Below are 27,674 nucleotides of genomic sequence, written 5' to 3' on the forward strand. Positions count from 1 at the left end.
GTCGGAAGCACTGGTGTGGAAGGTGGCATCGTCGGAGCAGATATGGCGGAGGCGGAGAAACTGGGAGAATGGAATAGAGTCCTTACAGGAGGCGGGGTGGGAGGAAGTGTAGTCCAGGTAGCTGTGGGAGTCAGTGGGCTTGTAGTGAATATTGGTCAATGTAGTGTATGTACCCGTCTACCTTTAAGGGAACGATTGAGTGTAACCGTTCACCTTTAAGAGAACTACTTTAGGTGTGGCACTATTTGATTGGCTTCTGTATACGGTAATACCGACAGTGACCACACCAGTATATAAGTGATGTTACAGGATAACTAGGGCAGATTCGCCCTGACCTCTGAATAGTAAAGACCTGTTTGTTTGTACTTCAAAAGTCTGTGTATTTATTTACTGCACAACCCACAGACTTTACAGTGGCGACGAGTCCGATCGTACCCTGCGGCAAGAATAGCAAAGTAACAAAGAGCGTCGAAGAGAGGCAACCGCCCTCGTCGTGCTACCAAAAGAAAACACGAGGCTACAACAACAGAAAGTGTGGTACTTTACAGAAGCTGGAAGACTTGCAACAAAAGCTTCATCAGCAACAGGCACTGATTACCCTGCTACCACGGTGTGGAGTGAGCCGACCAGCAAGAAACAAGACGGCCGAAGAGACTGTGAGTAGGGGAAGGGGTAGAAGTATCCAGAGGAGAAGGGCAGAGCACTCGACCTCGGTCGAGGGGGAGCTGTACCGGCCAAAAGTCGGGTCCAACGGCGTCGGGTGACAGCCGGACCGCGATCGGCGGGAAAAATCCGGGCAGCGACCGCAGCCACGAAGCGCTGAACCTGCGAGTAGGCGCGGGAGGAGAAACCCAGCCGCAGCCGGGGAGGGAAACACCGGTCTGCGAGAGGGCTGGGGAGGCGAACGGGAACCGTGCGGGTGAGAGCCGGGTGCGGAGTGAGAGACTGCGAGGAGCCAGTCCAGCGGCTGAGCTGTTCTCCACCAACGGGGTACTCAGAGCCGGCAAAACCGAACGTGCGGGAGTGGGAGAGCGAACAGGAGCCGAGAACGGGGAGAGAGACTGCGCGAGAGCCAGTCCAGCGGCTGAACTGTTCTCCACCTACGGAGTACCCAGAGCCGGTAGAACCGAACGTGCAGGAGAGGGAGAGACAGAGCCGAGCACGGGGAGAGAGAGACTGCGCGAGGGCCAGTCCAGCGGCTGAACTGTCCTCCGTTAACAGGGTGTACCCAGCGCCGGTAGAGCCGTGCGGGCGGGAGGAAAAGACAGAGCCAAGTAAGGGGAGCTGTGCGAGAGCCAGCCCAGCGGCTGAACCTGTCCGCTGTGGGGAAAGCATACCCCTTACACCAGGGAGAAACGCGGAAAGCCGCCATTAGGCGGAGAAGACGACAGAGGCGGGAAACCGCCATTGAAGTGGGCGGGGAGAGAAAGGAAGAGCGGGAAACCGCCATTTTCGCGGGAAAAGAACCGCCATCTTAACTGCCATTGAAGTGGGCAGAGAGAGAGAGAGAGAGAAGGGAAGAGCGGGAAACCGCCATTTTCGCAGGAAAGCCGCCATTTTAGAAAAAAAAAAGATAATAAATAATACTTAAAGAAATACTGTGCTGCTTCAAAGGAAGAAAGATGCCTAAGCGAGGGAATATTAACGATTTTAATTCTGAAATAGAAGACTGGGCCACGTACGTGGAACGCATAGAGATCTATTGCGAAGCCAACAAAATAGAGGAAGACAACAAGGCGATAACATTGCTAAACTCGATGGGGGCAAAAACATATGGGCTCTTGAAGCATCTAATAGCACCAGCTAAACCAGCGGATCAGACCTTCGAAGAAATTGTGGCTGTGCTGAAGGACCACTTGAACCCCACACCGTTGATGCTGGCTGAGCGATTCAAATTCTACGCAAGAACGCAGAGGAAAGATGAAAGCAATGCGGAATACTTGGTCGAACTGCGTAGGATAGCGAAATACTGCCAGTTTGGAGGGAATCTGACAGAGGCACTGCGGGACAAGTTCGTATGCGGATTGTCCAAAGAAGGAACGCAGAAGCGACTACTGGAAGAAAACGACCTCGCACTGGACAGGGCTGTCCTCATAGCTGCATCACACGAAGCCGCAGCGAAAGGAACGGCCGAAATGCAGCTAAAGGCGGCGGCACTCGGGGTGGACCAAATTACTTCGAGCACAACAAAATGCTACCGTTGTGGGAAGACCACGCACGACCAGAATCACTGCTGGTTTAAGAACCAAGAGTGTCGGAAATGTGGCAAACTGGGTCACATCGCGAAGGTATGCAGGTCCGGGAAAAAGACCAACAATCAACGGAAGCCACCACAAGAAAAGTACAACAAGGTACACAAGGTGGCTGAAAAGAGTTCAGACGAACAGAATTCAGACTCAGACCCAAACAACCAGGAGCTGGGTAGTCTGAAGATCCACAATGTGGGGAAAGAAACTGATCTACAAACGATTTGGGTCGTACTAAAAATAGCTGGAGTCCAAGTACGAATGGAGCTGGACACTGGATCAGCTCTATCAGTCATCAACCGAAGGGACTACCACCGGCTGTTCTCTCACATACCTTTGAGAAATACCAAGTTCGTATTACAGACATACACGGGGCATAATGTATACCCCATGGGGAAAATAAGAGTCAAGGTGAGAGATAGAGGGAAAGAACACCCAAGAATGAATTTGTACGTATTACCTGAGGGAGGACCACCACTTCTAGGACGGGAGTGGATTAAGAAAATAGACATGGAATGGCACTACCTAAAAGCCATAATGAAGGAGGATTCGGTGCAAGCTATCAGCTCAGATTCTGAGATGGATGACGATAAGACCAATTCAAATATGCATGACAAGACTAAAGGGGACTTGCCGACGATGGGGAAGGAAACAAAGACATGCAGAAAGACTTATGTCACCAAGAAGAATAAAGTTACAGAGCAGAACTCCAGGTTGACAGAGAATTCTGAGCCTGTTCAAGCTAAGGATTCATCCACGACGGAAGAACACCAAGCTCGGACTCAAACTTATGTCAAAGTACGACAACAATTAGAACAGTGGAGTGACCGTCTCGTACAAGAGATGAAAAATATGGAAAAGTTCTGGGACACTGAATGGGAGAACCTGGAAAGACAACAGAGACAGCTAGCTCGAGAAAAGAGCGAGCATAGAGCCATCGTGGCCAAGTACCGATCACATCTCCCTGAAACTGTTCAGGAACTAGACTATTTACAGAACGACCTAAAGGAAGAGGAATCTTCAGGAAGCCAGGATTTTATCCCAGTTCATCTCTACGACTCGTTGCAAGCAGAGTGTAACAAGTTGAAGGAACAGTATGAACGGGCCCAGACTACAATCCTGGAAGGGGTTAACTCGGCAACCTCCGAAAAGCTAGTTTTAGTGAAAGCATATGAACAACTAAAGTTTGAACATGAGCGAGAATTACAAAGGCTGCAGGAAATGTTTGACGAGCTCCAGGCCAAGACAGACTCATCGGTAGAGATTCCATCCGTAGATGGAAAATTAGAGGCGGAAGACATAGCAGAACGTGAAATTCAAGATGTCCAAGAACTCGTTAAATTATTGAAGGAAACCCAAGACAAATATGAGGCGGCAATGGCAGAGGTCCAACAACTTGAAGAACATATTCAACTAGGAATCCGGGCAGTGGAAGGAAAGGCCAATGGAAGGAACACAGAGACTGTAGGAATGGCCCCTGATCAGGAGTTAGAGAACACCAAGGCGCAATTTCTTCGAGCGCTTAAAACCAAAGGACCGGAGGAAAGGAAGGTGAAAACATTGGAGGGAAAGGTGGATGAAATGGAGAAGGCGCTAATCCACAGTGTCCCCGTAGAAGAGTTAACGGCCAGCCAACTCTTATACATGCTGAGGGACAAGACTCCAAAATGGGAACACGAGTTTCAGGTTTCAAAGGGAAAGAATTCGGAGCTTCCAAAAGTCACGGAGAGAGCTGAGGGGGCAACACAGCTTGCACATGGATGTCAAAAGTATGCTGAATTACGTCAAGGGGAACAGAAGAATGCGGAAACAGCTACTTCAGTAGAAGGATTAAATAGCCTGATAACGGAATCCCTGATGGAAGGGAAGGTATTGAACTCACAAATGAGGCCAGGCATGAAGGAATGGCAGACATCCCAGGAAGAGCGGGATGAATATGACTGCTTGAAGAAGTCTTTTCAAGAAAGATGGTCAGAGAAGGAACCACCGTCGGCTAACGTCCAGTTGGATAAGAAGGAAGTAGAAGGGCCCCTCACTGGCCTAACTCAGGACGACCCCGAATACTATCATGACCTATTGAGTGACACTGAATATTACGAGGATCTGGTCTGCCCAGTTTGTGATGAAAACTCCCAAAGTACAGAAATCCGTATGAAGCACTTAAGGTCTAATGAACATAGAGAGTTGGTGGCGCTACAGATGGCCGCAGAGAAAGGAGCTCCGAGAGTTTCAAAAAGGCAGAAAAGAAAAAGAAGAAGCAGGAGATAATAACTGTCTAAAATACTATCATCTCAGGCGGGACACCATGAAAGGAGCTAAATTAGTTGAAAACCCGAAAATTATCAAGACAGCCAGTTGGTTGCAAAAGTCCGCACTGCTGGTTCAACAGGACGGAAGGTCAAGCTGTTACGTTAAGAAAAAGGCTATGGAGGAGTCACGCTAGCCATGTGAACCGGCTACACCAAAGAGATGCTGTTCGGAATGAGTCAAGATCAGAGACTGAATCTATGAACTGTTTCCGCAGAGACTGAACCTGTGAACTGTTTCCACCGAAAGTATATCTGTAAACTGTTTTATATGACGTTGACTCCACTGGAATTATCTCTGTAAATTGTTTGTTCTCCACCGAGAGTATATCTGTAAATTGTTATGTGAAGTTGAAGATATGTATGTTTAACGGGGACCCTGTAAGTAATAAGCTAAAAAGGGAGGATTGTAGTGTATGTACCCGTCTACCTTTAAGGGAATGATTGAGTGTAACCGTTCACCTTTAAGAGAACTACTTTAGGTGTGGCACTATTTGATTGGCTTCTGTATACGGTAATACCGACAGTGACCACACCAGTATATAAGTGATGTTACAGGATAACTAGGGCAGATTCACCCTGACCTCTGAATAGTAAAGACCTGTTTGTTTGTACTTCAAAAGTCTGTGTATTTATTTACTGCACAACCCACAGACTTTACAGTCAATAACTTATCCTCAGAGATGGAGACGGAGAAGTCGAGGAAGGGAGGAGTCAGAGATGGACCATGTGAAGGTGAGGGAAGGGTGGAAATTGGAGGCAAAGTGAATGAAATTGTCTAGTTCGGGGCGAGAGCAGGAAACGGCACAGATACAGTCATCAATGTATCGGAAAAAGAGGTGAGGGAGGGGACCTGAGTAGGACTGGAACAAAGATTGTTCCACATAGCCCACGAAAAGGCAGGCATAGCTAGGACCCATGCGGGTACCCATAGCAACACCTTTAATTTGGAGGAAGTGAGTGGAGTTAAAGGAGAAGTTGTTCAACGTGAGAACAAGTTCAGCCAGGCGGAGGAGGGTGGTGGTGGATGGGGACTGGACGGGCCTCTGTTCAAGGAAGAAGCGGAGCGCCCTCAGGCCATCCTGGTGGGGGATGGAGGTGTAGAGGGATTGTACGTCCATGGTGAAAAGGAGGCAGTTGGGGTCAGGAAACTGGAAACTGTTAAAGTGGCGGAGGGCGTCGGAAGAGTTGCGGATGTAGGTGGGAAGAGACTGGACAAGGGGAGAAAAGATAGAGTCGAGATAGGAAGAGATGAGTTCCGTGGGGCAAGAATAGGCTGAAACGATGGGTCTACCAGGGCAGTCCTGTTTGTGGATCTTGGGAAGGAGGTAGAAGCGGGCTGTGCGGGGTTGGGGAACTATGAGGTTGGTGGCAGCGGGGGGAAGATCTCCAGAGGAGATGAGGTCAGTGACAGTCTTGGAAATGGTGGTTTGATGTTCGGTAGTGGGGTCATGGTCCAGGTGGAGGTAGGAGGAGGTGTCGGAGAGTTGGCGTTCAGCTTCCGCTAGGTAGAGGTCTGTACGCCAAACAACAACAGCACCACCCTTGTCAGCGGGTTTAATGACAATGTCAGGGTTGGATCTGAGAGAATGGAGTGCTGCGAGTTCAGAGGGAGGTAGGTTGGAGTGAGTGAGGGGAGCAGAGAAATGGAGATGGCCGATGTCACGGCGGCAGTTAGCGATGAAAAGATCTAGAGAGGGTAAGAGGCCAGGAGGAGGGGTCCAGGTAGAACGGGAATTTTGCAAGCGGGAGAAAGGGTCAGTCGTGCGGGGGGGAAGACTCCTGGCCAAAGAAGTGGGCATGGAGACGAAGGCGGCAGAAAAAGTGTTCAGCATCATGCCGAGCTCGAAATTCATTGAGGTGGGGGCGTAAGGGGATGAAGCTCAGGCCTTTGCTGAGGACTGATCGTTCGTGGTCAGAGAGTGGAAGGTCAGAGGGGATGGTGAAAATGCGGCAGGGGTGAGATTGGGAGAAGGGGGGTCAGAGGAAAGTGAAGGGGAAGAAGGTTCCGGAGGGGCATTGGTGTCCAAGAGTTGATGAAGCTTGCGATCCTTGACATTGGAAAGGAAGAGAAAAAGTTTTTTGTTGAAGTGTCAGATGAGCCGAAGGATGAAATGGAACTGTGGACCCGGACAGCTTTGAGATAGAGTGCGCCGGTGTTGCTGAAGAGAGAGGTCGAGAGTGTTCATGTGGCGACGCATGGCGTTGAGCGTGGATCTCAGGATGCGACGAGAGCAGTAGTTCGAGGAACAATGAATATCTTGGAGATATTTGTAATCCTGGGTGGATCCGAAACACGAAGGGTGGAAGTTGAGTTGGAATCCATGTGGAATAAGTCGGAACCGGAGACAGTTGCTGAGGAAAATGATGTGGCTGTGAAACCGAGTCTTGGCAGATACCTGATCAAACACGAGAAGGGAGACTGAAAGTAATGAAGATGAACAAGGTTGAAGAGCCAAATGGAGATCCCGTCGAAGAGAAGAGCAGAACTTCTTCAAGGTAGGCATTCCTAGAAGAGGTGTGGCAGTGAACCAAACACTAGTATGATAGCAAAATACTGCAGATGCTGGAAATCCAAAATAACAACAGAGAATGCTGGAAAAACTCAGCAGGTCAGGCAACATCCGTGGAGAGAAATTTGAGTTGATGTTTTGGGTTGAAACCCTTCTTCAAAACTGGAAAGAAAATAAAAAGATCGAAGGCAAAGCTGCGATCGAACAAAAGAAGAAAAGGAGGCAATAAAAGGCATTAGAAGCCAGATGAGATGGTAATGAGCCTGTGGAGACAAAAGGCAGCTGAGATTAGGTGTGAAGTGTACTAGCAGGATAAGGACAGCTGCCAGGTGAGAGAGAGAAACAAAAGGAAAGGAGGGGGGGGTGGAAAGGAGGACCTTTCAGGTGAAACAGCGATTCACTTGCACTTCTTGCAATCTAGTATACTGTATTCGCTGCTCACGATGCGGTCTCCTCTACATTGGGGAGACCAAACGCAGATTGGGTGACCGCTTTGCGGAACACCTCCGTTCAGTCCGTAAGGGTGACCCTGAGCTTTCGGTCACCTGTCATTTTAATTCACCGCTCCATTCCCACTCGGACCTCACCGTTCTTGGCCTCTTGTATTGTTCCGCGGGAGCTCAACGTAAACTCAAGGAACAGCAAATCATCTTCCGATTAGGCACTTTGCAGCCTTCCGGACTGTAATGAAATCTGTTTGTCTTGATCCTGTATTCGTTTTGCACTCATGTATATTACCCTCCCCCACTGTGTATAGTTTCACTCCCTCTTTCCCGACTAACCTGGGAGGTTCCAGGTCTTGGCTCTTGGCTCCGCCCCTGACTTCTCTTACATAAAGATCCCAGGATCTGTATGACTCATTCCTGTGAACCAGTCGGCGTGTTGAGATGTTAGCTCTGATCTTAGTGATTAAAAGCCAACTTGTTTAAGTCTATAACTTCTAGTTTTGTGGTTATTGAAGGCCCATCAATTTTAATCACTAAAGAATGCTAGGATGGATCGACTCCTAAAACCAGACCGTCTGGACTTGGATCCACATTCTGCTGAAGCATCAAATCAATTTGGACACTGGCTCAAATGCTTCGAACTCTTCGCGGGGGCCTCATCCGCTAGCGAGGTAGATAAACTGAGTCTACTGACTACTTGCGTAAGTCATCGGATTTATTCGTTCATCCAGGACGCCACCTCTTGCACGGAGGCCATCACTATCCTGAAGGCCCAATACCAGAGGCCGGTAAACGAAGTGTATGCCAGACATCTGCTGGCTACACGCAGGCAGCGATCAGAGGAATCAATGGACGATTTCTTACAGGGCCTAAAGGACCTGGTCCGGGTCTATAACTGCAAGGCCGTGACGGCCAACACGTACTCTGACGAATTGGTCCGCGATTCCTTCATCACGGGCCTCAAATCGAATTATATCTGGCAGAGACTGCTGGAGAAGGAGGTCCTGGACTTAAAAAAGGCAGTGGCCACTGCGCGATCGCTGGACGTGGCCCAGAAAAACTCTGACTCTTATTCTTCCGGCCATGCGGCCCTCACCGCCTCGTGCGCGCCGAGGGGGCCGCCATCTTGGAATTGGCCATCTTCCCCATCCAGGTCTCAGACCAGCTCTACGCCGCCGGAGTCCCCACACAGAAGTTCACCCAGGAGTCCTACTACAGCGGCAATGTCTCGAGGCCCGAAATGCTACTTCTGCGGCCAGGCCAAGCACCCCAGACAACGATGCCCAGCGAAGGACGCTACATGCTTCAAATGTAAGAAAAAGGGGCATTTTAGCAAAGTCTGCAGGGGGAATCCGATTTCCAACTCCGTCACCGCCTCGTGCGTGCCGTGCAGGCTGCCATCTTGGGATCTGCCATCTTTTCCCCACTCAACGGCCGCCCAGGCCCCAACAGTGGCTTCGATCATGGTGGATCAATCCAGGCCACACCCGTTGACAAAATCCATGATGGACAAACGGGAATTTAACGAAATGTTTAATTGACTGTGGGAGTACCGAGAGTTTAATCCACCCTAGCCTGGTACGGCGGCACTCATTAACGGTAACACCTACACGGAGCAGAATTGCTATGGCTGCTAAGCCCCACACTTCGGACATTTTGGGCTACTGTGTGGTAACGCTGACTGTAAAAGGCACGGACTACAAGGATTTTAAACTCCTCGCGATGCCAGAACTCTGTGTTAATGTAATCTTGGGCCTGGACTTCCAGTGCCACCACGAAAGTGTCACGCTAGCATATGGCGGGTCCCAGCCGCCACTCACAGTCTGTGGCCTATCAACCTTAAAAATCAGCCCGCCCTCTTTATTCGCTAATCTCGCTCCGAACTGTAGGCCCATAGCAACCAAAAGTAGACGGTACAGTCTGGAAGACAGACACTTTATCAAGGCAGAAGTGGACAGACTCCTGCGGGAAGGCATTATTGAATGCAGTACCAGCCCGTGGCGTGCCCAAATAGTCATCGTTAAAAATAGCGAAAAGAAACGGATGGTAATTGACGACAGCCAGACTGTTAATATTTATACCCAGCTGGACGCCTACCCTTTACCCCGCATATCAGAAATGGTCAACCAGATTGCGCAATACCGAGTCTTCTCGACTATCGACCTCAAATCCGCGTATCACCAGCTCCTCATTAGAACGGAGGACCGCCCATACACCGCCTTCGAGGCGAACGGGTGCCTCTACCATTTTCTCAGAGTGCCCTTCAGGGTAACAAATGGGGTCTCGGTCTTCCAACATGAGCATGGTTGACGAGAATAAACTACAAGCTACCTACCCCTATCTGGACAATGTCACTATCTGCGGGCACAACCAGCAAGACCACGATCTAAATCTTGCGAGATTTTTAAAAACTGCCCTAAAGCTGAATCTAACCTACAATGAAGACAAATGTGTCTTCAACACAACCCGTCTCTGTATCCTCGGCTGTGTGGTGGAAGATGGGGTAATTGGACCGGACCCGGACCGATTACGCCCCCTAAAGGAACTGCCCCTGCCACACAATCCCAAAGCTTTAAAAAGGTGCCTGGGATTTTTTTCGTATTATGCCCAATGGGTGCCCAATTACTCTGATAAGGCCCGACCCCTCATTAAAGCGACGTCCTTCCCACTATCAGCTGACGCTCGGGAGGCTTTCACCAGTATTAAACAGGACATTGAAAGGGCTGCAGTGTGTGCAGTGGACGAATGCATTCCCTTTTCAAGTCGAAAGTGATGCGTCAGACTTTGCCTTAGCTGCGACCCTCAATCAGGCTGGGAGACCTGTGGCCTTCTTCTCCCGAACCCTTCAGGGACCTGAAATCAGGCACTCTTCTGTCGAGAAGGAGGCACAGGCTATAGTGGAGGCAGTGCGGCACTGGAGACACTACCTAGCCGGCAAACGTTTCACCCTGCTCACCGACCAGCAGTCGGTGGCTTTCATGTTTAATAACAAACAAAGGGGGAAAATCAAGAATGACAAAATACTCAGGTGGAGGATCGAACTATCCACGTTCGACTATGATATTATGTACAGGCCGGGAGCCCTTAATGAACCCCCAGACGCCCTATCGCGGGGAATGTGTGCCAGCATTCATACGGACAAATTACAGGGTCTCCACAACGACCTCTGTCACCCAGGGGTCACCCAACTATACCATTTTATAAAGTCCCGCAATCTGCCCCACTCCATCGAGGAGGTCAGGGCAATGACCAGAGCCTGCCGCATCTGTGCGGAATGCAAGCCTCGTTTCTACAGGCCTGACCATGCACACCTTATCAAAGCCACGCGGCCATTCGAGCACCTAAGTCTGGAGTTCAAGGGACCCCTTCCCTCTGCCGACCGTAACGTATACTTCCTCAATATCATTGATGAATATTCCCGCTTCCCCTTCACCATTCCCTGCCCAGACATGACTAGTGCCACGGTCATCAAGTGTCTCTGTAATCTATTCTGCATGTTTGGCACGCCGAACTACATACACAGCGATAGGGGGACGTCATTCATGAGTGACGAGCTGCACCAGTTCTTGCTCTCGAAGGGGATAGCCACTAGCAGAACCACTAGCTACAACCCCCGGGGTAATGGGCAAGTGGAAAGGGAGAATGCTACTGTTTGGAAGGCTGTCACGTTAGCCTTAAAGTCAAAAGGCCTTCCAACCTCCCGCTGGCAGGAAGTCCTCCCAGACGTGCTCCACTCCATAAGGTCTCTGTTATGTACTGCCACTAACGCTACCCCTCACGAAAAGATGTTCGTTTTCCCCCGGAAATCCACCTCGGGCATATCTCTACCCGCGTGGCTGACGTCTCCGGGGACAGTACTATTGCGGAAGCACGTGAGAGGCCATAAAACGGACCCCCTTGTGGAAAAGGTACAGCTCCTCCATGCAAACCCTCAGTACGCCTATATCGAATACTCTGACGGGCGAGAGGACACTGTTTCCATAAAAGACCTCGCTCCCTCGGGGAGCGGAGAGAACGATGGGAGACTACCCGATGAAGACCTACACTACAAAGAGACAGGACGCCCAGAGGTATCAATACCCAACTTTAACCTGGAAGACACTGCAGATAACCTGGAAGACACTGCGGAGGCCCGGACTGCGGAGGGACCAGAATCCACTCCCCTAGAGGCACCCCAACCGGCTTTGCGCCAATCACTGAGAACTGCAAAACCTCCTGACAGACTCACTTATACCAACTTTTAAGAAACATCACCCCGATGGACTAAATCTATAGAAGGGGTGAATGTAATGAAATCTGTTTGTCTTGATCCTGTATTCGTTTTGCACTCATGTATATTACCCTCCCCCACTGTGTATAGTTTCATTTCCTCTTTCCCGACTAACCTGGGAGGTTCCAGGTCTTGGCTCTTGGCTCCGCCCCTGACTTCTCTTACATAAAGATCCCAGGATCTGTATGACTCATTCCTGCGAACCAGTCGGCGTGTTGAGATGTTAGCTCTGATCTTAGTGATTAAAAGCCAACTTGTTTAAGTCTATAACTTCTAGTTTTGTGGTTATTGAAGGCCCATCATGGACTCAATATCGAGTTCAATAATTTCAGATCATAACCTTGGCCTCTATTACTTTTTTCCTTTAATTTTTTTCCACCCCTTTGTTTTGGGTCCTCCTTCCCCCCCCCCCCTCCTTTCCTTTTGTTTCTCTCTCTCACCTGGCAGCTGTCCTTATCCTGCCAGTACACTTCACACCTAATCTCAGCTGCCTTTTGTCTCCACGGGCCCATTACCATCTCATCTGGCTTCTAATACCTTTTATTGTCTCCTTTTCTTCTTTTGTTCGATCGCAGCTTTGCCTTCGATCTTTTTATTTTCTCTCCAGTTTTGAAGAAGGGTTTCAACCCGAAACGTCAACTCAAATTTCTCTCCACGGATGTTGCCTGACCTGCTGAGTTTTTCCAGCATTCTCTGTTGTTATTTTGGATTTCCAGCATCTGCAGTATTTTGCTATCGTAGTAGTGTGGTTGATGTTGTGTATATGGACTTTCAAAAGTCATTTGATAAAGTGCCACATAATAGACTTGTTAGGAAAATTAAAGACCATGGGATTAAAGGGACAGTGGCAACGTCAATACAGAATTGGCTAAGGGACAGAAAGCAGAGAGTAGTGGTGAACGGGTGTTTTTCAGACTGGAGGGAGGTATACTGTCATGTTCCCCAGGGGTCGGTATTAGGACCACTGCTGTTTTTGATATATATTAATTAACTGGACTTGGGAATACAGGGCATAATTTCAAAGTTTGCAGATGGCATGAAACTCGGAAATGTAGTAAACAGTGAGGAGGATAGTAACAGGCTTCAGGAGAACATAGACAGACTGATGAAATGGGCAAACACATCGCAGATGAAATTTAATGCATCAAGTATGAAGTGATGCATTTTGGAAGGAAGAATATAAACTAAATGATACAATTTTAAAGGGAGTGCTGGAACAGAGAGACCTGGGGGTGTATGTACACAAATTTTTGAAGGTGGCAGGACAGGTTCAGAAGGCTGTTAAAAAAGCATACGGGATCCTTGTCTTTATTGATGTCAATCAGTGTGCAATGCTAATTTGACTCCAGCCCTGCCATTTTCAAGTTCCACGCTCCAGCCTACGCTCTCTCTTAACCTCGCACAGCTGAACACGATGTTAAATGGCATGAAGGATCCCCCTCCGCACCCCCCCCACCAGCGCTATTGAAAGGGACTATGAACAACTTACAGGTTCGTTGCTGGATTATTTCTTCTGGCTGCTGGTGCAATTCTACGCATTCTTGGAGCTTTTCTATTCTTGGCTAAAGTTGCAATAGTTTACAGGGAGTGGTCTAGCTGAGGCTGAAGGACATTTTTGGTGATTTAAAGGCTTTTGCTAAAACTAGTTGCTTCTAGACGTGGATGGCCTGGTAGGCCTTCCTCTTGAAATTGAGCATGATTGGGAAAATGAAGAGAGGTCACGCAAAGCAGGACTAGGGCTCTCAGCAGGAGACCATATCTGACCAGGGTCTTTAGGGAGCAATTTTCTGACCTGAACTTCAGCGAGGACCAATATTTGAGACGTCTTCGCTTCACTAAAGAGGTCGTGACTGAAATCTGCCAGATGCTGCAGCCACAACTGCAGCCTGAAAGGACCACATTGCCTGTGGCTGTGAAGGTGAGCGTGGCTCTTAACATTTATGCGTCTAGCTCCTTCCAGGCTGCTGCTGGAGATAAAGGCAACATTTCGCAGTTTGCACTGCACTGTTGCATAAGGGAGGGCAGTGAGGCTCTCTATACAAAGAGATACAGCTTCATCTCATTTCCTCTTTTCAGAGACTAAGCAGGCAGAGCGAACAATAGGGTTTGCTCAGATTGCAGGCTTCCCCATGGTGCAGGGTGCCATTGACTGCACGCACATTGCTTTCTGGGTGCCTCATGTGAACTTGGCCATTTTCCTGAACAGAGAGGAATTTCACTCCCTCAATGTGCAGCTGGTGTGCGACCATAGGCAGCGTATCATGCAGGCCAATGCCTGATATCCTGGCAATAGTCACAATTCGGTCATTCTGCGGCAGTCCTCTGTGCCAGCGGTATTTTAACCACCATGGCAAGTCAAAGGCTGGGTACTGGGCGACAAGGGTTACCCCCTCATGACATGGCTCATGACTCTGGTCCGGAACCCACGCACACGTGCACAGCAGGCCTTCAGTGAGAGTGATGCTGCCACAAGGAACATTATAGAGCACACCATCATCGTCCTCAAGCAACGCTGCTGCCACCGCTGCCTGGAGGAGCTCTGCAGCACTCAGCTGAGCGGGTATCAAGATTTATGGTAGTATGATGCACGCTGCACAACCTCGCCATTATGAGGGAACGGCCCTAGCCACCACCTATCAGGTAGAAGCTGAGGAGCAGGCGGAGGAGGAGGAAGTGGAGGAACAGGAAGAGGAAGGGAGGCTGCAACATAGACAGCCCCTTTCTGCCCGGGCTTTGCATTATCAAATAATTCATGAGCGATACCAGCAACTTCCCATTCACCAACAGTCCCGCACTCCTTACCTTTCCTGTCACTGGCCATCACATCGTCCTCTTTCTGACAACACAAAAATAAAAACCAACACAAAATACACATTCCAAACCAAATTTATAAATTAAATCATGCCATAATACATACAAAATTAAACTAATCACACTTGTGCATTCCCTTAGAGCCTGTTCCATGTGCCTTTGCCTATCATAAGAACATAAGGAATAGGAGCAGGAATAGGCCACTTGGCCCCTCGAGCCTGCTCCGCCATTCAATAAGATCACGGCTGATCTTGGGCTCAAAGCCACTTCCCTGCCCACTCCTCATAACCCTTCACTCCCTTATCTTGCAAAAATCTGTCTACCTCCACCTTAAATGTATTTAATGACCCAGCCTCCACAGCTCTCTGGGGCAGAGAATTCCTGATTTACAACCCTCTGAGAGCAGAAAGTCCTTCTCGCCTCAGTTCTAAAAGGGCGACCCTTTATTCTGCTCCTACGCAGTGCTACCCCAATGGCTGCAGCATGGCTGGTGGAAGGCTGCTGACCTTCAATTCAGAAGACTGCAGATGGTCTTGGAGGGTGACCTTGAGCAGCTCTGGGCCCAGAAGTCCCGACTGTGGACTGCACCATCTCGTCCTGGGCTGCAGCAGTCTGGGCCAGCTGGCTGACAGGCAACAGCAAGGGCACTGGTGGAGTGGCAGGGATGGGAGCAGGAATTCTGTCATCCTGAGAGAAGGCAGCAAGTTCGTGCTCCACAGAGCCACTCCCCTGGGGCAGCGCCTCAGCAATCCTAGTAATCTGTTGGAGAACACTTTGCTGGACTGCTGTGATGCCCTGGAAGCCCCTTTGAACACTGGTATCCAGAGCCACGATGGCAGTAGTCTGAGATTCCACTGCAGCACTCAGACCTTTGGTGGAAGCTGTTTGTGCTGTAATGGAGACTGAGAGATTGGCCTTCAGACGCTGCACCATGGTGGGTTCCACAGTTGCGCTGATGGAGGTGGTCACACATTCCATGCTGGACAGGATGGGCTCCAAGGTCTGTGCAAAGCCCTGTGCCAAGTTGGTGCTGGACTCCTCCATGCCCCTTGACATTGAGCACAGGCTTTCTGGCAGGCTTTCCACTGCACCAGGCATTTGGTTGTGTATACTCAACAACCTTTTTCTGTAGCCTGGCCCATCAAAATCCTCATCTGAGTCCTCTACAGAAGAACTAGTGTGCAACCTCACCCTCCGGCGAGCTGACACTTGCGCTATCCTTTCCCGCAGCCCTGTCTTCTGTGCATTTGTGTCTCACTACGTGCAAATCCCGCCTCTATCCTAGCCTCTAAAATATGCGCAGTGTCAATATCTGAGCTGGTGGCTGTGACTGTGAGATCGAGTGATGATGTCTCTTCATCTTCACTTTCTTCTTCTTCTTCTTTCTCCACCTACTGGGCAGGTTCAAGTTCTTGAGTATCTGAAATGAAAAAGAGACAAGTGTTGGGTTGTGGTGAGTAGAGAGGAGAAAGTAAGAAGTGCATGCTTACTCCACCTGCAGCTTCTCAGTCAGAAGATACTGTGGGATGAGGGTGAAGTGGGATGAGAGAAGGAGGATTAGGTATGTAGATACCATCATCATCATTCGCTTCAGCCCTGCTAGTTGCCACGGCCTCAACGATGCCTCTTCCCATGATGGCCAGCACTGTGTCCTCCATGGGGGTAAAACATGCAGGCGTGCTTGTCTCCCTCCAGTTAATTCCTGCTGCCTTCTCTAATGCTCCACCTTCTCCTGCAAGAAAGAGGGAAGTGTGTCAGTGAGTGTCGTGCAATAGGTTTGGTGATGTGGCTGTCATGATTGAATAGCTACCAGTGTGTACAAGCTGTGAAATGTGGGTGTGAGGTTTGCAACAGTGCTAAGTGTGTGAGAGTGAGGTAAAGCATATGAAAGGTAGGGTTGAGTCCTGATTCATAGAGATTGTTGGTAGGTGAGTGATGGGGGTGTAGTGAATTGAGCAGTGGATGAGGCTAGTGGTGCAGTTGGTAGGATATGGCATTTCAAGATGAGCTCACTGGCCTTGGCAACTCGTGTGAGATCATTAAACTGCATCCATGTTCTTGGAGCAACACTCCTAGCACTGACTTCTGTCGCTATTTCTTCCCACTGCCTCCAGAGCATTTGTCTGGAGGGCCTCCTGCCTCCATGAAGATAAAGGACATCTCTCCTCCGTTCTACCTCTTGCACCAAGACCTCCAATGCAGTGTCTGAAAATCTTGGTGCATGCATTGTACCATGGTCAGCCATTGAGCAATCTTTCAGAGGACACTTCTAAAAAAAAACTCCCACCAATTCTTGCAGCCACAATGGACCTCCCCTTTAAGAGGTGCAGGCTGCCTTTAATTAGCACTAGCCACTCGTGATATCAGCCCCCCTGCTGATGCATGCAGCCAAGGAACAGTGCAGAGAGTGCTGGCTGCATGCAACAATCATGCAAATCAGCAGGCAGCACGAATTTGACGTGCTGCCTGCAACGCAATGAATGGGATTAATCGTGCACTGCAATCCCTGTTTTCAGGGGTTATTCAATTTAACCCACATAGACTACAAATGCAAGGAAGTTATGCTAAACCTTTATAAATCAATGGTTCGGCCTCAGCTGGAGTATTGTGTTCAATTCTGGGCACCACACTTTAGGAAGGATGTGAAGGCATGAGCAAGGATCCAGAAGAGATTTACCAGAATGGTACCAGGGATGAGGAACTTCAGTTATATGGAAAGACTAGAGAACCTGGGGTTTTTCTCCTTAGAGCAGAGAGGGTTAAGAGGAGATTTGACAGAGGTGTTCAAAATCATGAACGGTTTTAATAGAGTAAATAAGGAGAAACTGTTTCCAGTGGCAGAAGGGTCATTAACCAGAGGGCACAGATTTAAAGTGATTGGCAAAAGAACAAGAGGTGATATGAGGAAAGCATTTTTTACTCAGTGAGTTTTTGTGATCTGGAATGCACTGCCTGAAAGGGTGGTGGAAGCAAATTCAAAATAACTTTCAAAAGGGAATTGGATAAATACTCGAAGGGAAAAAAATGACAGGACTATGGGGAAAGACTAATTGGATAGATCTACCATTATAGGCACGCTGGACTGAATGGCCTCCTTCTGTGCTGTATCTTTCTATGATCATGGTTGGGAATGGGGCATTTTCCATTTTGGCCACCCAATGTTATCAGCAAGCATTCTTAGCTGAAGTATAGTACGGTTAAATGTAAAACAAAGCTCTCTCATCTGTCCCCCAACATTGCACACCAGCCACACCCTCAGCAGAGCACCCATCTCCATTTCCCCTATCAACTATCCAATGACACCTTTGGCACTCAATTGGCAACCTCATTCAATCAGCGTTGAATTGGGGGCTCTTGCCCTTAGTAGCTGAATTTGTTCCATTAGACTGGCCTAGATTTAAACCCAGTTCCATGATTTTTGAATACATAGATTATGCATGAATGAAGTCCTGTCCCATCACTGGGTTAAAAAATAATGATTTCTTTAAATGGCTGCTACAGTTAACACTTAACATGAAGAAGAATATTTAGCCCAGGGTATCCGCACAAGGGTTTTCTGAAGTGTGCATTATCAGATTTGCTCTGATGCAGAAGTAGGAGGTAATTTTATGAGCCCAGGTTGCCAGCGGGAAGCCTTGCCAGCAGAAATTCTCATTAGCGGGCAGCACCAATTGGAAATCTGGGCACGCACTTCCTGCAACCATTAAAATAAATGGTCAGAAAATCATGGGCAGTGCGCGCCCAAATTTCTGACAAGTGATGCCAGACGGTAAAACTCCCCATTGGTAGCACGTACCCTGTAGTCTTAACATTGTCTGCATCGTATTGATGAAACTAATTAAGTGCCCCACATGGGGGTTGGCGTCAGATGTCAATGGTGAAAGTCCAGATGAAATCTCTTTTAATCTGCTTGGAGAAGGTTGACAAACGTACTGATTATCCACGCTATGCATCCAAACCTTTACTGATCTCAAATAGTGGGATGTACTTCAAATACTGTGACCAACACATTGGCCCAGAATTTCCTTGGAGCTGCTATTCTAATAAATCTTTTTTTTACTGAATTTTTAAACACTTCTCTAAATAATAAGCAGAATTGGTAGTTTATTGCAAACCTCTCTTAAAAGTGACAAAAGACTCCTTGTCCATCATGAAATTAGCAGCATTCTCACTTCATTTTCTTAAAAATTTCAATTGAACATGATTTATAATGAAGTTACTGCTCACAAAGCTTGTATTTTGTAGACTTAGGCCCTTTCTAATGTGAACATTAAAAGAGAGACAGAGTGAAGATTCCACATCATAAAGGAATTTGGTGGATACTAAATGAAGAACCGTGAAATTGAGGGCCCTATCCAGAACTCCCACATACTATTTTCCAATTGGTGCAGTATGCCGATCAGGTCAATATTTTTTTCCAATTTCCTGCCACATTTCTGAAGGTACTTGTGATTTGTGGTGAAGTAACAGCAGCAGCCTTTCGATATCTCATCCAAGTGGCTTTTTATTTGTATGAGCCTAAATGGTGAGTGCTCATAGACTGTGGAGCTTTTGCAGCTGAGCCTAATTCTGTTCTCATGTGATCTACACGCACTACGCACCACTTTCCAACAAGGATCACTGGATAGTGATTAGTAACGGGAACCCTGACTGGGCCTGACCGCCCTAGTCTTTAAGGTGTCGAGGTCAATTATAATGATCCTGTTATCACCTTGACGCTAATCAGCTAACTCAGCATTGACCAGTTATCAAATCTGGGACCCCCCTGATTAGTATGGTAAATAACTTTCTAAAATGTCAATGTCTGACTGCTTTTTGACAGCAGGGAAGAAGGAAATCAGCCCTACTGTGTAAGCTAATGCATGAAGACTGAGCAAGGTAACAGAGGGCAGCCAGCAGCCATGGAGTTGTGACTAGCAAGTCAGTGCCTTCAGGAGTGGAGAGTAGCAGAGAAAATTAGTAATAAAAAACTGCATTAATACTAACATTCTACCTTTAATATATCACAGATTCCAAAATCCTCAATTACTCACCTTCAAAGATGGTCTGAAGATTGCAAAGAGAAACAATTCACCTATAAATCATGTCAGAAAATCTTCTGTCAGCCCTGGGAAAAGTGTATTTATGGAAAGTGTGTGTGCAAGCTGCCATATCAGTGCCCAAAGATTGGAGAACAAGTCTGCTCAAGCAACAATAAAAAGTTTAGGTCATACTGCCAGCTGAAAAGTATTGAATGTCAGCGAAACTCGGAAAGGTTCTCTCACTTTGGGATATGCTCATTGGGTGAGAATGCACAAATTATTGTAATGAAGGGTTTGTTACATATCACCATTTCAATAGGATAATTCAGCCAATATTTCAGGCTTGGTGACAGCTGGGCACACTCCTCAGTGAGATATATTATTGGCTGTGTATAAAGTGCTCTCAGTCAGTTATATAGGGTGTAGCGATTGTTACCCAATCTATATTTAAAATGGGGACAGGCAGTCTTTTCCATTGTGTTTCATTAGGGCCCGATTTGAATTCCTGTTTTCAGGGGCGATTAGGCAGTAGCACGCTAAAAATCACGGCCTGTTACTGGCAATGTCTGCGCTGCCGGCGGGGTCCTTGAAATGGGTGGCCTGTTTCCGGCAGGAACCTCATTCAAATCAAATCGCCAAAAGGACCCCAATGCTATTTTCAGGAGAATTTGGGCAGAGTGGTCGAACCGGCCTAACCACTGCTGGCCGCTCCAAAAGTGCTGCAGGTTATGGGGCCAAGAGAAGCATGGATGCTCTTCCTTGGCCACAAAAATAATCCTGCCCGCTGCCGGTTCCTCCGTAGCTGACTCCCCATGATTGCCTGAGCCCACCCTCCCCCCGCCGAAATAAATTCTGCTTCACGGAGAAGCCACCAGATTTCTCAACCCCTCCCAGCGCACACTTTGAGGCTGAATTCCAAACCATCGTCAACACCTTCACCGAAGCATACGAGAGCATGGGCCTTACACTAAACATCCGTAAGACAAAGGTCCTCTACCAACCTGTCCCCACCACACAGTACTGCCCCCCGATGATCAAAATCCACGACAAGGCCTTGGACAACATGGACCACTTTCCATACCTCGGGAGCCTACTGTCAACAAGGGCAGACGTCGATGACGATGTCCAACACCACCTTCAGTGTGCAGCCTTCAGTCGCCTGAGGAAGAGAGTGTTTGAAGACCAGGACCTCAAACCCAGCACCAAGCTCATGGTCTATAGAGCAGTAGTGATACCCACACCCTGTATGCTTCAGAGACATGGGCCATGTACAGCAGGCACCTCAAAGCACTGGAGAGGTACCATCAACGCTACCTCCGCAAGTTCCTGCAAATCCATTGGCAGGATAGGCGCACCAACGTCAGTGTTCTCGCTCAGGCCAACATCCCCAGCATCGAAGCTTTGACCATGCTCGACCAGCTCCGATGGATAGGCCACATCGTCCACATGCCCGATACGAGACTCCAAAAACAAGCGCTCTACTCAGAGCTCTGACACAGCGAGAGAGCCCCAGGTGGACAGAGGAAACGCTTCAAGGACACCCTCAAAGCCTCCTTGAAGAAGTGCAACATCCCCACCGACACCTGGGAATCCCTGGCCGAAGACTGCACAAAGTGAAGGAGAAGCATCCGGGAAGGCACCGAACACCTCGAGTCTCTTCGCCGGGAGCAAGCAAAGCCAAGCGCAAGCAGCGGAAGGAGCGCACATCAACCCAAGCACCCCACCCACCCGCCCCTTCAACCACCGTCTGCCCCACTAATTTTTAGTGTGGCAGCAAGTCATCCTCGGTTCCGAGGGACTGCCTAAGAAGAAGAGTGGAGATGCTCCAACGATATCTACTGAACCCAAAAATTGGCCCCATTATGTTTCTAGAGTAGTAGATACTGAGATCATAAGGGCATTAGAGCCAAACCCAATCCTGTCCTCATCTGATCTGCACGTTTCAGCAGGGGCCACTAGATATGAGGGAATGGAAACCCAGGGTGATTTTTCTTTTCTTTAGCCCAGGGATGCTGCAACCAATTCAAACCAACCCTGTAAAAGTCAGCTTGTTTAACACAAACAAAGAATCAAACCTGGGGTCTTTTTCAAGCTGAGGAATGTCAGCACTGGGAAATGGACCACCTACCATCTCAGGCAGCCAAGGATAGAAATTGGACTTTGCATCAATTTTACGGGCATAAACTGGATGCAACAAGGCACAATTTTGGGGACCAAGGTCCTGCACCCCAAGGGCACCTGAAAAACATCCAACACAGAATTGAGGTGGGCCATTTTTCAGGCGTCCATTGCAGTTGCCTAAAACAGGTGTTATGGCTCTTATATATGTATATGAGGAATTAATGCCCACTTTAGGTGCGCTCACAGAAATGCGATTGCGATGAGCAGGGCAGGCGTTGGGCCCTGCTCCAGATTCTTAATCAGCTGCTGTGGCTGCCAACTAAATGTAAGGTTAAAAAAATGTTTTTAAATGAAACCTAAGTTTAAAATTTAAAAAAATGTAAACAAAACCATCGTGTGGATTGGGGAGGAGCGGGAGTGCTTTCCCCAGCTCCATAGTCATCACGATCGTGCCCCCACCCCCTGCCCCATTGCCAGCTCCAACCTCTGGGACCTATCGGCAGGCCGCTGCTGCCGAGGCAAGCAGCCCGACTTCTCAAATGTGCGAGCTGCTTGTGGAGGTGCGACAGATCCACAAATGGGCCCAGATGAATTTCTACCTCTCCAGTGCAAGCAGCATGGTCTGGTATAGCACATTTAGATGCAGAGTAAATCCCTGTACTCTGTCCCAACTTCAGAATGGCTCCCTCTGCTGCACCAATGCAACATTTTCCATTTCCTACATCAGCCATTCGATGGCCTGTTTGAATGAGATTGCTAATTTCCCACCAATCTGGGTTAGAATTGAACCAAGCTCCCAGAGCTGAAAGGTCACTTTCTAACCCAGTGCATCACCCTCAGTAATGATTTGGTATATGTCTGCATATGTAAATGTGTGTGTAAACCTTTATAATGAATCTACTTTTAAAATTTTAGGACATGCTACTGTTTCTTTGAATCCTGTTAATACATCAGAAGGAATTGTTTTGTTCAGTTTTAATCAAACAACACAACAATTGCCTGTGTGCATGGAGCTGAAGATGTGGACAATGCATGAGGCAAATGTAGCCTGCAGACAGCTCAACTTTATCTTGTAAGAATTTATCTTTCGCTTACTGTATTTGAAACAAATCAAGTCAATGCTTACAAATGAGTATTTTGTCTTTTAAAGATATTTTATCTGCTGCTGCACATCTCTTTTTCTTTCGCCAGAGGAGCAGAGAAAGTTTTAACAGCAGCAAACTTTACAATTAGCATGAGGACGACCTCCTGGGTGAGCTGGGCTAAGGGCACACGCTGCAGAGGGTTTGAGAAGAGCCTATCAGAATGTTTCCGCCTCACGGACATTCAAGGCCCATTGAAGACGTGTGGAATAACAAAGATTGCTGCGGTTAAATGTTATGATAATCCTCCAGGTGATTATATTCTGTTATTACGGTGTACTTAATTTATAGAAAGAGATACGGGGGAGGGGAGAGGTATGTAGAATACTTCTGTACCACCTGGGTGTGAATTCTCACCTGGGTAGAGTGCAGGGTTGGGTGGAGATGGTTGCTCGTCTGATTTTCCCTCTGTTGATTTAAAAGGGAAAATCAGGCAAGTTCTGTCACCGATGTGTGATCCTCCCTGCCACAATTTCCACTCTGTAATCTGCCCATGCGAAATGCTTAACGCCCATGCAGTACAGACAAAAATCTATCTCACGGTTTGTTCCGAGAGTTTGGTAAAGCAGGCTAAAACAGTTTTCCCAAACAAAATTAATTGGAATTAATACATAGGGCATAGGTGACTGCAGTATAGGCATGTCCTGACACTTCCTTACCTAATTGACTCTAGTTCCAATAAATGGAGGATAAATCAGCCACAAGTCACGTGTATCTGGAATCAATTTACTCTCTGATAACATGCACATAACGTCTGGAGTCTGCAGCTCCATCTATACCCAGCAACCTGCAGTTTGTTTTTAAATAGCTAAAAGAAAGCAGTCTCATTAGTGTTTCTTTTGTGCAGGTGTCATTGTAAAGGCTGGTCATGTCTTCACATGCCATCCACACACACCCACTTTCCAGCAGGGTAACTGAATAGCGATCAGAAGAGTAACCCATTGACTTTTCCCCTCCCTAATCCAGCGGTGGTGAGGCCAGTTGCAGAATTCCTATGACCAAGTGGTAGAGATTAACACTATGGCCCGGAATTTGCGGTCGGGATGATGGCGAACTGGCAGCGTTCGCCGTCTTTCTGCCTTTGAAACTGACAACTCCGGGGTTTGGCGCAGAAATCCCGAAGATGCGGTCTGTCAGCTCCGAAATAGACTGCACTGTGCCGCCCCCTCCCCCGACAGAGCCAGCAATCTGTGTAATCAGCCAAATCATTGAAACCGACAAAAACTTCGGCTCTTCCGCAGTAAGCACGCTGTTAAATTCCCCACTAAAAGTTAGAGACAAAGGGATTAGGTGTAACTGGGGTTTTGACAATGTTATTACTGCTAAACAAACGTTAAGGGCCTGGAAAACTAATTTTAATTTTGTGCAGTGTGAAATTTGTCCATTTTATTAAAAACTAACATTTTTAAGAAACTTTTCAAAAATGTTTTTAAAAATATTTTTTAAAGTTTGTCCACTTTATTTCAGGTTCACCTTTTCCCCGTGTGAGAGCCCCAATCTTTGCTTTGCTCTCTCTAACATTTTAAAAAAGTTAAGAGCTTTAAGCGCTTGCTCACTTCCTTGTTTGCTGTCTGTGAGAATTCTGTCTTTTGATTGGTTGCTTAGACAGCCTGTTGACGTCACAGCAGCTCACACAAGGGAATCCCCATTAACTTCCGTTGATTTGAATTGAAGGTCTTGACGGACTCACGAGATCCTTGTGCGAAGCATACTTCGGGGCCAGCAGCGAACACCTTTGCTTCACTGCTGTCCGCAAATTCAGGGCCATTAGTGTCTTATTGCAGTTTGACTATAAACAGAATGCTTGGCGGCAGTAATATAGCAGTTGAACTTTTATCAGCCAGGGCTTTGATTCTAGTCGACGCTCGGTTGTGTACAGTAGGTTCATGCCATGACTAAAACTGAATGAGGTACATCAGTTTATGATAGATCACAATGATCCAAATCAAGTCCCTGGTTTACACGTAACTTCAGTTTCACACAGAACTTGTCTCATATGCTATGTAGCAGTCGTTATCCAGTTACCCAATCTGCCAACTGAGAAATGTTGTCGGGTTATGCAGCTGTTGCATTTAGTTTAGCCTTACATTTTGCTTCACTAAAATTGTTTCTGCTGTTTGGTTGTTAGAGAAGAACTGCACCGATGATGAATTTAAATGTGTAAATGGCAAATGTATTCCACTGGAGGATCTTTGCAACGGCATCGATGATTGTGCTGACCTAAGTGATGAGTTATGCTGTAAAGGTAAATAAAAGGGTTAGATCTTGTTCTGTTTTGATGCTGTTTCTGGAGGTTTCAGTGATACTAATGCTCTGCAGATGTTTTTGGCCCAACAGCATTTTCAGTTCATTAAAAAGGCACCAAATGGTGACGGAATATCATTGCATCTAACTTAATACATTTTTTTCTATTGTTAAAACAGAATGCAAAAATTCTTATCACTGCAATTCAGACATATGTATTCCAAAGTTTTCTTTATGTGATGGTGAAGATGACTGCTTGGATGGAAGTGATGAGAATAACTGTAATGGTAAGAAATAATCTTCACAGATTAGTGCATCCTACGACTATTGATGTATTCGTGTTTGATAGAAATATGAGCTCAAAGCTTCTTCCACATTTATTACCCAAGCTGTCAACTCACATGGACTGAGCTTTACCCACTTCAGTTTAAAATTGTAACCTAAGGACCTCATTGCTTTAGTAGGTAAAGGCACTAACTAGTGTGACACTGAGCCATATAATTATAAATGTCCCACATTCAGCCTCTGGTCTGTGCTGTGTTAATGTGAGCTCAGCTAGTGCAGCAGTAGGGGATTCAATTTCCAGCCAGGGGTTCCTACTCTGGGTTGTTAGCCAGTGGCCAGTACTGCATAGACATCGGCAGGGCTGGGGGGTGGGGGGGGGTTGGGGGTGAGATCAGCTGTGATACCCCCTTACAGAAGAGCAAGCTAGCAACACCAACTGCTAAAACTCGCATATGAAGAGTAGCCATTGGCTGAGGTTCTGGAGGGTTGTCAACACTGTGGGACTGTATACCAGCATCAGTCATTGCAGAATAGAAGAAAGATATACCTTCTTTTGATCGACTGTGCATGAATTTCCTCGGGCTTTCTTCCTCTTGGCCACTGTAACTTCTGCAGAAACCCTGGATAAATGATGCAAATGCCATTACATCCTTTTGTGGGGGTTTCTGCAGAACTTCCGCCATAATTAAGGCAGCCGAGCGGGAGAAAGCCCGAGGAAATTCACCCCATTAACTCACACGGAAAAATAAATGCCATTCCAGGTGTAAATGTATTTACAATCACGATCACTAATTTGATCATAAATCTAATTTCCCTAATGTTGACAGTTCCATGTGACACAGCGCGTACCTTGGCATGCTACTGATTCAACTAGAAACAAATCAGAAACCTTTGTTACATCAAAAGACTTGCTGTACAGAAGCACGTGGTAATATACAAGGACAGCATCTAGTTGGTTATGTTCAATCCTTTTATCCTGGGTTTCTGAGTCCAAGTCATTAAATTTAGAACAGTAAGGGTCCTAACACCGATCCTGGGCCCCCTCAGTACTTCCTCTTACCATAATGTAAGGCTTCTAACAAACACCCATTTTTTCCTGCCTTTCAGCCAATTTCTTATCCATAGTTTTGAGTTTAACTAAAAGCCTCTCATGTGGAGTTTTGTCAAATGCCTTCTGGAAGTCCATGTACAGCATGTCGTATGGCTTCATTTAGGGAGTTACTTCTCAAAGAAGCCAAGGAGGTTGGTTAGGCAGGATCTTCGCCATCTGAATTCATGTTGATTGCTATTAGTTGAATCATTACTCTGATGCATAGGGTGATGAAGTAATTGTATATTATACTAGCTGGAGTGCCCGGCGGCGCTGAGGGTTTTTTGAGGGCATGTTGTTGTTGGAAGAGAGGGAGAGAGAGACTGGGGGGAGTAGAGAGAGATGGGGGGAGTAGAGAGAGATGGGGGGGAGAGAGAGAGAGAGAGAGAGATGGGGGGAGAGAGAGAGAGAGAGAGAGACTGGGGGGGAGAGAGAGAGAGAGACTGGGGGGGAGAGAGAGAGAGAGAGAGAGAGAGAGACTGGGGGGAAGAGAGAGAGAGAGAGACTGGGGGAAGAGAGAGAGAGAGAGAGACTGGGGGGAAGAGAGAGAGAGAGAGACTGGGGGGAAGAGAGAGAGAGAGAGAGAGAGACTGGGGGGAAGAGAGAGAGAGACGGGGGAGTGAGAAAGAGAGAGACTGGGGGGAGAAGAGAGAGCCGGGGGGGGGGAGAAGAGAGAGCCGGGGGGGGGGGGGGGGAGAAGAGAGAGACGGGGGGGGGGGAGAGAGAGATGGCGGGGAAGAGAGAGAGAGAGAGAGAGAGAGAGACTGGGGGAGAAGAGAGAGACGGGTGGGAAGAGAGCGAGAGAGAGAGAGACTGGGGGAGAAGAGAGAGACGGGGAAGAGAGAGAGAGAGACTGCTGGATTTAGTTCGGGATTAGCCTGGAGAGAGAGAGGGGGAAGAGCGCCTCAGGCCTGGCCCGATGGACCCCTGCGAAGGAAGGAAGGAAGGAAGAAGGCGAGCTCTCCCTCCCTCTCCCACCCCCTCAATCCTTCCCTCTCTCTCTCTCTCCCTCCCCCTGTCTCTCCCTGCTTTACCCTCTCTCCCTCCCTCCCCTCTCCTCTCCCTCCCTGCCCCTCTCCTCACCCTCCCTGCCCCTCTCCTCTCTCTCCCTCCCTCCCTCCCCCTCACCTCCCCCCTCCCTCCCCCCCTCTTCTCCCCCTCCCTCCCCCCCTCTTCTCT

The 27,674-nt window shown here is 47.9% G+C and overlaps 1 protein-coding gene across 2 annotated transcripts in view; it reads left to right on the top strand.

The window, feature by feature from the left end:
- The window catches only part of cfi (complement factor I), a 120,132-nt gene that overhangs the window by 16,710 nt on the left and 75,748 nt on the right, over positions 1-27,674 (top strand). For both annotated transcript variants that reach the window (XM_085961597.1, XM_085961607.1), the window contains 5 exons: positions 19,602-19,875; positions 22,650-22,806; positions 22,926-23,128; positions 25,005-25,121; positions 25,300-25,407. In XM_085961597.1, coding sequence (XP_085817723.1) covers positions 19,602-19,875; positions 22,650-22,806; positions 22,926-23,128; positions 25,005-25,121; positions 25,300-25,407 — 859 coding nt within the window. The remainder of the gene's footprint in view (positions 1-19,601; positions 19,876-22,649; positions 22,807-22,925; positions 23,129-25,004; positions 25,122-25,299; positions 25,408-27,674) is intronic.

The sequence above is a fragment of the Somniosus microcephalus genome, chromosome 2 (assembly GCF_052327205.1).
Source record: "Somniosus microcephalus isolate GS21.2 chromosome 2, FLI_Smic_1.0, whole genome shotgun sequence".
Taxonomy (NCBI): Eukaryota; Metazoa; Chordata; class Chondrichthyes; order Squaliformes; family Somniosidae; genus Somniosus; species Somniosus microcephalus.